The sequence below is a fragment of the Saimiri boliviensis genome, chromosome 8, assembly GCF_048565385.1.
Source record: "Saimiri boliviensis isolate mSaiBol1 chromosome 8, mSaiBol1.pri, whole genome shotgun sequence".
Classification (NCBI taxonomy): Eukaryota; Metazoa; Chordata; class Mammalia; order Primates; family Cebidae; genus Saimiri; species Saimiri boliviensis.
The window spans coordinates 68,860,306-68,872,495 of record NC_133456.1 but is presented as its reverse complement, the minus strand read 5'-3'; the positions used below and the strand labels follow the sequence as shown (position 1 = coordinate 68,872,495).

The window sequence follows — 12,190 nt, the reverse complement described above, 5'->3', positions numbered from 1 at the left end:
ACAATTCAGATATCTACTCAGCAACACAGAGCTATTTATCATAAGGCTAATGAGATCATTTTTGGCATAGCCTATTATAGAATTTTCCATGAGAATCTAAAAAAGATAAATAGACTTTATAATTATTAGAGAAAGGAAAAAGAAAAATTAATTTTCCAAAGGCAAATTATTCTACCAACTCAGAAAAAGTTTACATTCTTTCTAGAATAGCAGTGGTTCAAACGTTTGTCTCCATGCCTTTATATCGTTCTGAAAATAATTGAATACCCCAAAGATCTTTTATGTGGATTATATCTGTTTGCACTGTATTAGAAAAAAGATTAAGAAACGTTTTAATTATTTACTTATAAAATCATTGAAAAATAGCAGTAACAAACTCATTACATGTACATACTTACACAATTTTTAAGAAAACTTTGTTTCCAAAAATTTTTCATGAGATGTATGACATTGTTTTATATTTTTGCAAATTTCTTTAATAAAAGAGCTTAAAAGAAGAAAATTGGACTATTATATCTGCTTCTGCATTTAATCTTTTGCAGTAGCTTTTTCCCATTGAAATATAGGAATAAAAAAATCTTTACACAGATATACGGTTGAGAAAGGAAACAGTATTTTAAAAGCCTTTTGAAATCATTATGGATATTCTTTCATACTGTACCAAAACTTGAGAAATGTAATTTCTTGAGGTTTAGTAGCACTGTGAAATCTGAAACCATATTAATAAATTTTGTACACATTTTATGTTAAAATCCATTGGTCTCCCTTATACTTTGAATGAATCTTTAACTCATGCATGATTTTGGAGACATTCTAGTGTTGATCATTTGAAAAATATTGGTTTACTGAGGTATTGGTTTATTTGTTCATATCTTCCAGTGTTGCCCTACCTCATTATACAGTATCTAAAAATACTTCATTAATGTCACTACTGATCTTATCAAAAACCTCTTTAACTATTGAGAAGCTCTTGAGCTCACAGTGGCTGATTCAAGTTTCCAAATCTTGAATTTTCGTCCATATATTTAATTTTGGCAACAAATATAATCGGTTGTTTTCTTTGAAATGAATGACTGTTTTCATTAATGTTCAGGAAAAAAGAAAAAAGCCAGGCTCCCAAGTTTGAGTCATCGTAGCTTGTCATACTTTTAAGTAAAAATGGTGAGTTTTTTTTTTTAAGTGGATAATTTATTTCCCAACTAGTACAGTTTGGTGCCACTATCTTGATTCATGCCAAGGTGCTAACAATATTGCTTTTATAACACCAATGCAAATTTCAACACAGTGAAAATGACAAATAATTTCTTAGTACTATTAAAATAGTTTTCATTTTACAGTCCCCTTTAGAGTTTCTGAAGAACCATCAGGGCTCTGCAGACAACATTTAGGAGCTGTTGTCTCTTAAGGGTTAAATGGATTATTCTGATGGTTTCTAGGATTTCTTAAGCTTTCTTCATAAAAATTATTAATTTAAGGTAGATTTGGATATGAATGTGTGTTAATGTGAAAAGGTAGTCACAATATATTTTCGATTAAAAAGTATAGTCATGTTCACATCATTGAATACATAGGTATATATTAGTATATTTATATATAAATAAGTATTTATGCATGCATACATATGTCTAGGTATAAATATACACTGAAAGTAGTTATACAACTTTTTTGTAATAGCATCAGCAAGAAACAGTAAGAGTGGTTAAGAGTAGTGAAAATAATACTTTCCTTTTTGTTATAAAGCAAATGCTTTTATTCAAAAAAACTTACTAAATACTTATAATGTGATAGGTACACTTGTATACTTGATTAAAATTTTTAGTGTTTTTTATAAGAAGAAAATGATACTTTGATCATGTAAAAAGGCTTTTCTCCATTTAGGCCATGGTACCATCCATGGCAATTTTGCTGTTTCTTACTAAAGCCTTGCTTCATCCCTCCTTAAAATCCCCATGCTCACCTACCCAGGACAATTTTATAAGAATAAAGTTTGTAAAAGACTTTTGGTTAAAACTTGTATCTATTTCTAAAGATGCACTTAAAGTCCTTAAGTATCAGTCATTCTTCTGTCTCTCAGTATATTACCAATACATTTTTCACTGTGGGATATTAATCAGAGATTGCAAGAAGACTCATCAAGGGAACCCTTACAGTGCTCTCAAGTTAATAGGAGCTTCATGCCCCTCATCACTGAAATGTTTCTAGTCTGTATTGCTCAAGAAGTCTTTCTCACTGTCTCTCTAAAATCTTGTGGCAACTTCCCTAACAGGAGCATCTAAGATTTGGGATTTGATTTCTAAAGAAGAAAAATAGAAAAGATGCAAAGATTACAATTGCAGATGAAAGAAGATGGTCAGTAGTCATCTGTACTCACTGGGATGCTGTGACCCTGCAGAAATAAGTCTATTCTGTAACTCTGAGGTCTGCTTACATGTAGTTGAATATACTTTTGCAACATTTTGCATGTAACACCTTATGACTTAAATTTTAAGGACAAAAGTGTCTCACTAAGAAGCAGAAATCAAACTTTGAGTAAAAGGATAACATTGAGTAAGAGGATTACAAACTTTGAGTAAGAGGATGAGAATTATGATCAAGTGTCCCTTACTCTACCTTACCTTGCCAATCCTTCCGATTAGAAGGTTTTATCCTCTGATACATTAACAAGTGAAATGCAAGGGAATCACTGGCTTTTTAAACACACTTTAAACATGCCATCTCCATTCTTTTAACAACACATTAGGTGTGATGATATCCCCAAATACATTTAAGTAAACGTATTTCTTCTCATTATTTTAGATCCCCTGAAGAGTTAGTTCTTAGATTTGCATAAACAGTTCCTGTTGTTGCTGCCCAAAAAAAAAAAACACACACACACACACAATAAATCCTGTTAGATGCTGTACAGCACTGAACAATTTCACATTGTATCCTTTTAAACAGACTCCCTTTGTTTTTTTGTTTTTTTTTTTCCAAATAGCAAGAAATGACAAGAAAAGTTTAGATACTGCTTACGGAATGAAAAAAACATGTATACTTCACTCAGCACCAGATTTTTTCCTGTTAGCCAAAGTTTTGTTTTCTTTCTCTTTCTCTCATTATTGTTTCATTGAATTTTTCCTAAAATAATTTTTCATATTACTAAGTTGAGTGCCTAGGATGTGTCTGTTGTAGGCCCGTATACCGCTAATTTAATTCTTGACTATAGAAAAATGTAGGTGCTTTTATCACCTAGAGAATCTGGTGTTGAAAAAGTAATCTCATGATACACAAAGTGATGAATGAAGCAATCATTATAAAATTGGTGTGTGGGCCGGGTGCAGTGGCTCACGCCTGTAATCCCAGCACTTTGGGAGGCCGAGGCAGGCAGATCATGAGGTCAAGAGATCGAGACCATCCTGGCCAACATGGTTAAACGCCGTCCCTACTTAAAAATACAAAAATTAGCTGGGCATGGTGGCCCAGCTGTTTGGGAAGCTGAGGCAGGAAAATTACTCGAACCCGGGAGGCAGAGTAGCAGTGAGCCGGGATCACACCACTGCACTCCAGCCTGGCGACAGAGCAAGACACCGTCTCAAAAAAAAAAAAAAAAAAAAAATTGGCGTGTGGTCAGCTATCTCTGTGAACCGCCGTCTAAATAGGCTCCAGGCTGTCATGCACTGACCGCTTCAGTGGCTTTCAGCCTCTCTCCTTGACTCCAGCCTTCCTTTTTCGAATCCATTCCTCCCCTTTAGCCCAAGTGGACCTCTTACAGCACACACCTGATCACATCACTCTCTTGCTTAAACCCCACGATGGCTCTACATTGCTCTTAACATAAAGAACAAATGCCTTAATGTGATTTTCAAGACTTGGCCTTCCTCTCCAGCCTGTCTGGCGTCACCCCCCACAACCCAGGGCAACTCTGTTCCAGCCCCCCCGTCCTCCTCGTCAGCAGTAATATTTTGTATATCTTGCAAGGTGTGAGTTGGCATTTGTGGTAAAGCAGTAGCTGTGCTTTGGATTCGGCTGTGCACCCTCTAGACTCTGCTGTTCAATTTCTTAACTGGTTGTCACATGTCCAGTGGATGAACCAGCTGTCTGTGGCCCCAGATCTTTCTTGTTCCTACATTATCCTGGAGCTTAGAAGAGTCCAGAATCCTTTAATCATGAAGAAGATGGATAGCAGGATAGCAGCTTCAGGCATGCCCACCCTCTAGCAATTGTCACGTCTTTTCTGTAATGTTGTTGTTGTGAATATATAAGCCACTGGAGAAAAAGGATGAGGAAAAGAAGCTGTGAGGAGACTGATAGAGAAATGACAAGAACTGTGATGTTAACTTAGGATGCCTGCAGTTACCAAGGCCATGGAGGAGAATCTGGGAGGGAGAGTAACGAGTCACACCTCCAGAAAGTGTTTTGACTCAGGCACGGGAAAGATGTATTCTAAGCTGTCACGACTGTGTACAGATCCTTATAAAATCTAAAACTAATAATAGTAACCCTCAAACTTCATTTGAGCCATAATGGAAATGCTGACTGTAAGTCATTTGTCACATACATGTAGCTTAGAAATAAATAACTTTCTGGATGAGTTTTATGGCTGAAGCACAAACCTTGGGTTCAATCTTGTCAGAAACAAAATTTCATAGACAAATTTTTCTCAAGCATGTATCAGAGTGTCCAAAAAAATATGCTGGTTTAGAGAAGGTATGAGCATGAAGGGGAATATAGTTAGGACATAGGATGCCTATAGAAGCAGTTGGTGTTTTCTTTCTGTTACAGTAAACAGATCGCATTTTATGTTGCAAGGTCATAAAATCATGACGTCCAGATCAGTTGTTAAAAGGAAGCCAGTGGCAGGTGTGGGGTGCCAGGTGTGCTGGCTGCCAGTGAGAAGGAAGAGGAGTGACTGGAAAGGGGATGATAAGTACACCTGTGGTTTGAGATTGCTGCAGCTAGGTTTCACCCCCATCCACCAGGGCCACTGCATACAAAGATAAAAAACAGTTGTCAACAGGGATCAGAAGCAGAGCACCAAGCAGGAAGTTTTCATTTATAATAGAGTATTTATTGTTTTTCTCAGACTGCAGAGATACAGAAGACACAATTTACCCTTTTCCTGTTGGGAGTGCGGGGATAATTTTGAAACCCAAGATTTCAAAAAATAAGAATGTTCCAACATAAATATCCATTAAGATTACATAATCTCACATCATTGTACAATTACATTTTCTTAAATATACAAATTTAGCATTAGGTATGTACTTTTTTATATATCTGGTGGGGGGATAGAAGTGTTCCCTTGCCACTGGGATGCAAGATAAGAAGTCACTTCTCTTAGAGTTTAGACCATCTTCCACCAACAGTCATTCCAGTCCTATCGGGTGGGGACGACAGAGTTAAAACCACCAAAAAGGAGTGCTCACTAGTTTCATCTTGTTTTGGAAATAGCGCTCAGACTGCATAATGACGAGGGATCATCAGATTAAAATATATAATTTTTCAATCATCGTTATCTTCAGCCCACAGAAAACCATTTTTACGTATCAGTCATTGCATCCTGTGATGACATTTACAGCTTTTAGAGACAAGGCTGTAGGGAATAAGACAAGAACATGCCACTGAGAGAAAAACTGGACTCAATTTTCTGTTTAAAAGAACATTATCTTTGTTTGTTTCATTTGAATTTGGTTTCAAGGGTGAAGGAGGATTAAAAAGAAGTTAGTTATTGTCCTCCAAGTAATGTGAAACATTGCTGAATCTGACACGATTGAAATTTCAAGCTTAATTTTTGTTTTCTGCCTACTTGATCTCAATATGCCAGCCAAGTTCTGTCCCTTAAAGCAAATGTAACCCCTCTGAGAAGTCACTGGGCACACTTGTTGGAAGTACCAGAAGTGAATATGTGCTCTATAGCCCAGCATAGACTGAGGTTGTTGCTGTTTTTCATAGACGTAGGAAACATCCATGATCAAAGGACATAAAATTGAGGACATGGTGATGAATATCAGTTTGAACTGTCTATCATTCTGTGGATTTATCCCAGAAAGTTGAGTTGTTTGATCACTAGCTTTTGACTGAGAGCTATAAAAATCCCAACACTTTGATCAAAACTCCTCCTTCCTGATCCTAGTGTTGGGACCTATCACTAGCACTTAATGCTGGGAATATAGTTCACTGATTTGCTTTCCAAATAAAGGCAAACATTTTCAGTAAAACAACTCTTAAACTTTGGTGCTCTTATTTTGGAAGCTTTTTGAAACAATAGTCTTGCTTTTCTGAGTTTTTAAAAGTAAATTAGATAAAATAAACCTCGAAGGAAAGAATGAGTAGAAATGTGATAGTGGGTATACTTTAAATTAAATATATCAAGTGGATGAATAAATTTGGGGGAAAAGCAAGTATAATAAAAGTAGTAGAATCTAGGCATTTGAATATACAGGGTGTCTCTGTAAAAATTATTTTAACTTTGCAGTGTGTTTTAAGCTGAAAGTTTCAAAATACTAGAAAAGATACATAAAAAGGTACATACCTAAAGTTGAATTTATATATTTAAGAAAATGTCACTGTACAATGATGTGAGATTGTGTAATCTTACTGGATATTTATGTTGGAACATTCTTATTTTTTGAAATCTTGGAAAATAGAAAATATTTTCAAGATGCTTTATAAACTCTTCAGACTATTAATGTACAGACTAAAAGCCACCCTCCAGGTAGAAAAACCAGCGTTAAAGGAAACTGCCAGCCTGTAGTATTGTGATTCCCTGCCATCTTATTATCCAACTAGTTAGTAACTGGAATATCTATTTTCCAATTAGATTTAACCTTCAAATTCAAAAAAAATTACTAAACATCTGGGCTTATGCATGTGACAAAACACAGTTTAAAATGCTACAACGTATTTCTTGTCCTTGCATTTCTTTTCTCACCCAACAGCATAAATTGAGAACTGAGTCTGATTGCCATAAGTTTTCTTTGCTTATGTTTGACCCAAAACTAAAAAAGTATGCTCTGTGGCTGCTTGCTTTACCATAACATGATCACAGCTGGAGAGGGGGAAAAAAGGCCATGACTGTCTTTTAAAAAGATGAGACAAAAAATGTTATTAAAGAAATGCCAGACTTAACCAGCCCCTCTGTAAATGATTCTTTGTAAAAATAATATTTTCCCTTCAGAAAGTTGATCTCCCCCATACCAAAGAAAAATTTTAAATCTGAAAATTGCCCTTTTAACTGATGAGGCAGTTACTTTCTATTCAAAAGGTCTATTTGAGCTTACATCCTTCAAAGTCGAACACTCTCAAGCTCTTCTTCCAGGCTTTTTGGGAAAAAATGTATGCTTCTTCCTCATTTCCTGTTTTCTCTCCTCATTGTCTCTTTGGCTCCCACAGCAATGAGTTTGTGGCTGTTTTGACACTGTGGACATTTTAAAAGAGAAGGGACATGAACCAAAATATTGCCAAAGAACTGAGAAGCCTAACATTATACGGGAGAGTCAAGAGGAGAGGGCCATATTAAATGCAATAAAGCACTGGGTGCGCCACTGACCACGCTTACCGCAAGGGGCACAAGCAAAGACTGCAGCATAAATCTCTGCATCTAAAAACCAAACCAAACAGAAAACCTTCATTCTCAGGAACATCATACAGGAGGGGTAAAGTCCTGGCCCCGTCTTTTTTACTGAAAAGTAGCCTTTCAATGAATCTTTTCTGTGGCAATTTTATGGAGCTCTCAAGAAATCACATTTTGTTTACTTTTCTTTAATTACAAAAAAAAATTCATTCTTATTTCAAAAAGTGTCAAGAGAAAAGCATAAGTCATGTACAACTTCATATCCAAGAGAAAAAAACTTTTTGTATTTTGTATATATCCTTCAATATGTTTTTTTTACAATTATACAGCACACATCTGTATTAATAAATTTTAAGAGAACCAGTTTCTCTCCGAAGGATCTTTGCTGTTACTTTCTTGCTTCATGAATTATCCCCACTCATTCTCTGGTATCTATGTTTTCACTTTTTTTTTTTTTTTTTTACTAGTTCCTTCCTGAATTATGAACACAATCAATACCTTTACATAAGGGAAGGAGGAAACAGTTATACATTTCCCAGTATTCTTTCTGCATCTTTTATCTTTTAGCTAGCATTCTTACTCCTGCTTTCCATTTCCATTCAAGATTTCCTGGCTGGGCACAGTGGCTCACACAAGTAATCCCAGCAGTTTGGAAGGCCAAGGCGAGTGGATCACCTGACGCCAGAGGTTCAAGACCAACCTGGCCAACATGTCAAAACCCCGTCTCTACTAAAAATACAAAAATTAGCCAGGCGTGATGGTGTGTGCCTGTAATCCCAGCTACTCGGGGGAGGCTGAGGCAGGAGAATTGCTTGAACCCAGGAGGCAGAGGTTGCAGTGAGCCGAGATCGCGCCACTGCACTCCAGCCTGGGTGACAGAGCGAGCCTCCATTCCTACACATACACACACACACACACACACACACACACACACACTAAAGATTTCCTAAAGGAAGATAAGTCTTTTCTCACTATCTTCCTACCCTTACCACCAAGGTATTCAATAATTTACTCTAATGTGGCTTCCATCTTCACGTCTCTTCCTAAAGTCATTAATGACTTCCAAAATGCCAAAGGCATTGAAAGCCTGCAGTTCAAATCCTTATTTAACCTCTCATCAGCATTTGACACCGTCAGAACTGTTTCCTTTGACTATTCCACTAGTTGGCCCACCACCCGCACTGCAACCACCCCTCTTCCTCCATGTGTTCAGAGTTCTTTCCTTCTGCCCATTACTTAAACCGTTCTCAGGGACCCTGGCCCTAGCCCTCATCTCTTCCTTCTCTGTGTTTGCATCTTTAGTGAGCTTTTCCACGCCTGCAATTCAGTTATCCCTAGTGAACTAGCCGCACTGCCCTCACCTCTCTTCTTAGATACGGACACCTGTATCCAGATGGTGACTGGCCCATTCCGCTGGATGAACTTTCCAAAGACACCACACACTCGGCAAGCAACTTTTCAGTACATTTTCTTCTTTTTCAGCCCTTCAACAGATTAGACCAGAGTCTTCAGGGAAAAGCAGATACGAGGGAATCATCTTTTAGGACAGGGAAAATCTAAGCGATTCTGCAGCTGTGGGAAGGAAGGTGGTAGAGAAGAGCCTGAATTTGGGGGCAATGAGAGGACAGGAACTGAATCCTGACAACCATGAAGCAGACAGGAAGAAGGTCTTTTCTTCTTATAGCTGTATTTTATATTGTATATGCCACATGCGCTTTAATAAATTCATGTCTACTGTGTGTCACAGCAGCATTGATTTTTAAAAATTTGAATTACTTGCATGCAAACCTTTATTTTGACATCTGTAGTTAGGCAAAAATTGCAGTTAGGGCTAATTTGTACAATTAGCTAAATCAAGTGTTCCTTTTCCCTTTAAAAATGTTCTTTATATATTCCATTTCTAATGAGTATGAAGAATCCTTTTAATTCAATTGATACACAACTAGCATTTTTCAATTAAAGCCCTTACTTTTTAAGAAATTCATATTCTGCAGCAAACAGGAGTTACTTCCTTTTTCAGGTCTCCAGCCCATCAGATTTCATTCTTGTGATACTTACTTGCAAAATGTTCCTATGTGATACATTCCTATCTGTGGCCACAATATTGTCTCTCTTTTTAAATTTTTTTTAATTTTAGAGACAGAGTCTCACTCTGTCACCCAGGCTGGAGGGCAAGAGTGCCTTCATGGCCTACAGCAGCCTCAAACTCCTGCACTCAAGCGATCCTCCCACCTCAGCCTCCTGAGTAGCGAGGTCTACAGACGCATGCCAGCACCTCCAGCTAATTTTTTATAGAGACGAGGTTTTGCTATGTTGCCCAAGCTAGTCTTGGACTCCTGGCCACAAGTGATCCTCCTGCCTCAGCTTCCCAAAGTGCTGGGATTACAGGCTTAAGCCACCACACCTGGCCTGACATTTTTCCATAGCGTTTCCAAGTTTACTGCAAGTTTATTTAATTAAAGTAAATAAACTCACCTGTTTTACTTTTGTGGCAGCGAGAACAAAGAAGCAGGAAACAGGAAGTAGGGTTAAGGAGAGATGGTGGAAGCCTGCAGAGAGGTAAGATTATGAGTTAGGCTCGGTTTCTTAACTTACGCATCTAATGCAATAGTATCAAAAAAGTGACCAGCATTGACAAATAACTAACAAAAATACGTCTCCCGTGAAAAATACGTCTCCCGTGGGTTCGTCAGAAAGGATTCAGAGTGGCCTGGAAAGATGGCAGATACTGTGTTTGGGGTTTCAGAGAGTGGACACGGCATCCTGGGCCGAAAGCTTCTTATGGGGTGAAGCACGGTCAGCCAAGAGACACTATTTCCTTTCCTCTTTGCTCGCCTTTCCTGCCTTCGGTCCTCACTGCCTCACGTCACTGCACTGATGCCCCCTTCTCGGGTGCACCTGGGGAGCAGTGCACAAGGTCCACCATAAAGGGCCGGGTGGACAGGGGCCCGCCCTCCCTGCCTCAGTGGAAGTCCTCAGCTCCCTGTCTGGCCACTGAGGTGGGAGGAGCGCAGGCAGCGCTTGCCCTCGGCTTCTCCTCCCGCAGAAGCCCTGCCCCTCGCACTGGCACGGTGGAGATGAGCTTGCTTTTCCCTCTGGTTCAGCCCCTTGGCTGCTGTAAGGACCAGGCAGAGGCTGTGGACTGGCCCTTTGTGCTTGGCAAAAGTGCACAGACAGAAGACAGGGATTCCCGGCTGGGAGGAGGGAGGCTGAAGATCCTGCCTGGGCTGGCTGAGCTAAGCAGCCCAAGTGGGAAGCTGAGTGCTTGGGAGAGGATTATGCTCGCACTAGAAGTAAGCAGTAAGTGAGCGAATACCGTGATGGCTTAGAAAAGGATTAATCCCCCCGGGGTTATAGGGTGAACTAGAAAATACCGCTTAATTGTGGAGTGAAACTGTCAGGCTCCGGCTTTGCGTGCTGTTGTGTGCTGTTTGGAGACCAGAGGTTTAAGTTCAAAACCAGAGCTCTAAATGCCTCCTCCCACTCTTGGAAAATGCCAGCTTCTATTTAGATTAGTTGGGGGACATAATTTCCTTCCCTGAACTAGCCTCGCCCCAGGAAAATTTACTGCTAAATTAGATAAGGCGTTGAGATTGGAGGGGCGGAATTTGGTATTGCAGAAATTGCAGTTTTGAATGATGTTCTCTGAGCGCTGACATTCTGTCTACTGGCAGTGGTTGTCAAGAAAACTTAGGGTAGGGCATTAAAAAGGGGAAATCGAGAGCTTTTATGATGAGGAGGCTGAAGAGTCCATATGCATAGAAGTAAATATAAAAACTATAAAATAGATGGATTTTTTTAAAACATTAAATGGGAACAACAGTGGAGGAGCATCAAAGTGCGTGGATAAAAATTAGTTAGAAAAAGAAGTTTTCATTTCAGTGACTTTTTTGTGTGAGCCAAAAATTTCACAATGTTTACAAAGCCAAGACGATGATTCAGGAATACTTCAATTATGGTCGTACATTATTAATGCTGTTGCTGGGCAAGATCTGTGGCTCTCTGGTCAGCAAGTTCTGGCAAGGAAGCCACTGCCAGTGGCACAAAGAATTCTGGGATGTCTGACAGTGAAATGGATGGAAGGACCCACCTTCCCTCTCTACTTAATGTCCTTTTGTCCAGAAACCGGGCCATGCAAATGAGCTACTTGGTACGTATACAGATCAATATTTGGAAAGGCATTTCTAAGTGTTTTGCATTAGAGGGTCTCTAGACAATATCTTATGGCAACCAGTGAACAAAAAGAATACAAAAAGTGATAGGAAGGAAGTCAGCTTGACTGAAACCAACCTTGTTTGTTTTGTTTTCCATCAGTCTTGAAATGGAACCTCAAATGAGGACAAGAATAATAATAGGCAGAAATGCTGTGGCCATCTGTTCTGTTCTGAGTGGCTAAGTTCATTAATATATGAATGAGAATTTGGATTTTATTTATGCATCCTAATACTTGGAAAATTCAGAAATCTCTTTATTACAGTAAAAAAAAAACCCACAAAAATTGGAGATACGTTTTTGCGGAAAAAAATGTGTAAATCTGGTTTTTGAATGTTATGGGGAAAAAAATAAGAATTGTGTTTACAGTGTGAAGATTTCTATCATGTTCACTGAAGGGTGTATCTCTTCCCCCAATGAGACAAG

At 38.6% G+C, this 12,190-nt stretch overlaps 1 protein-coding gene across 14 annotated transcripts in view; it reads left to right on the top strand.

Annotated features, from left to right (window-relative positions):
- The window catches only part of PEX5L (peroxisomal biogenesis factor 5 like), a 231,435-nt gene that overhangs the window by 42,448 nt on the left and 176,797 nt on the right, over window positions 1-12,190 (top strand). For 5 of the 14 annotated variants that reach the window (XM_039478914.2, XM_039478916.2, XM_039478917.2 and 2 more), the window contains exon 1: window positions 10,753-11,702. The exons of 5 other annotated variants lie outside the window; for them this stretch is intronic. In XM_039478914.2, coding sequence (XP_039334848.1) covers window positions 11,610-11,702 — 93 coding nt within the window. In that variant the 5' untranslated portion in view covers window positions 10,753-11,609. Of the gene's footprint in view, window positions 1-9,096; window positions 11,703-12,190 lie in introns of those variants that run through there. 4 more of the 14 variants (XM_074404584.1, XM_074404583.1, XM_074404585.1 and 1 more) reach the window with 1 other exon arrangement.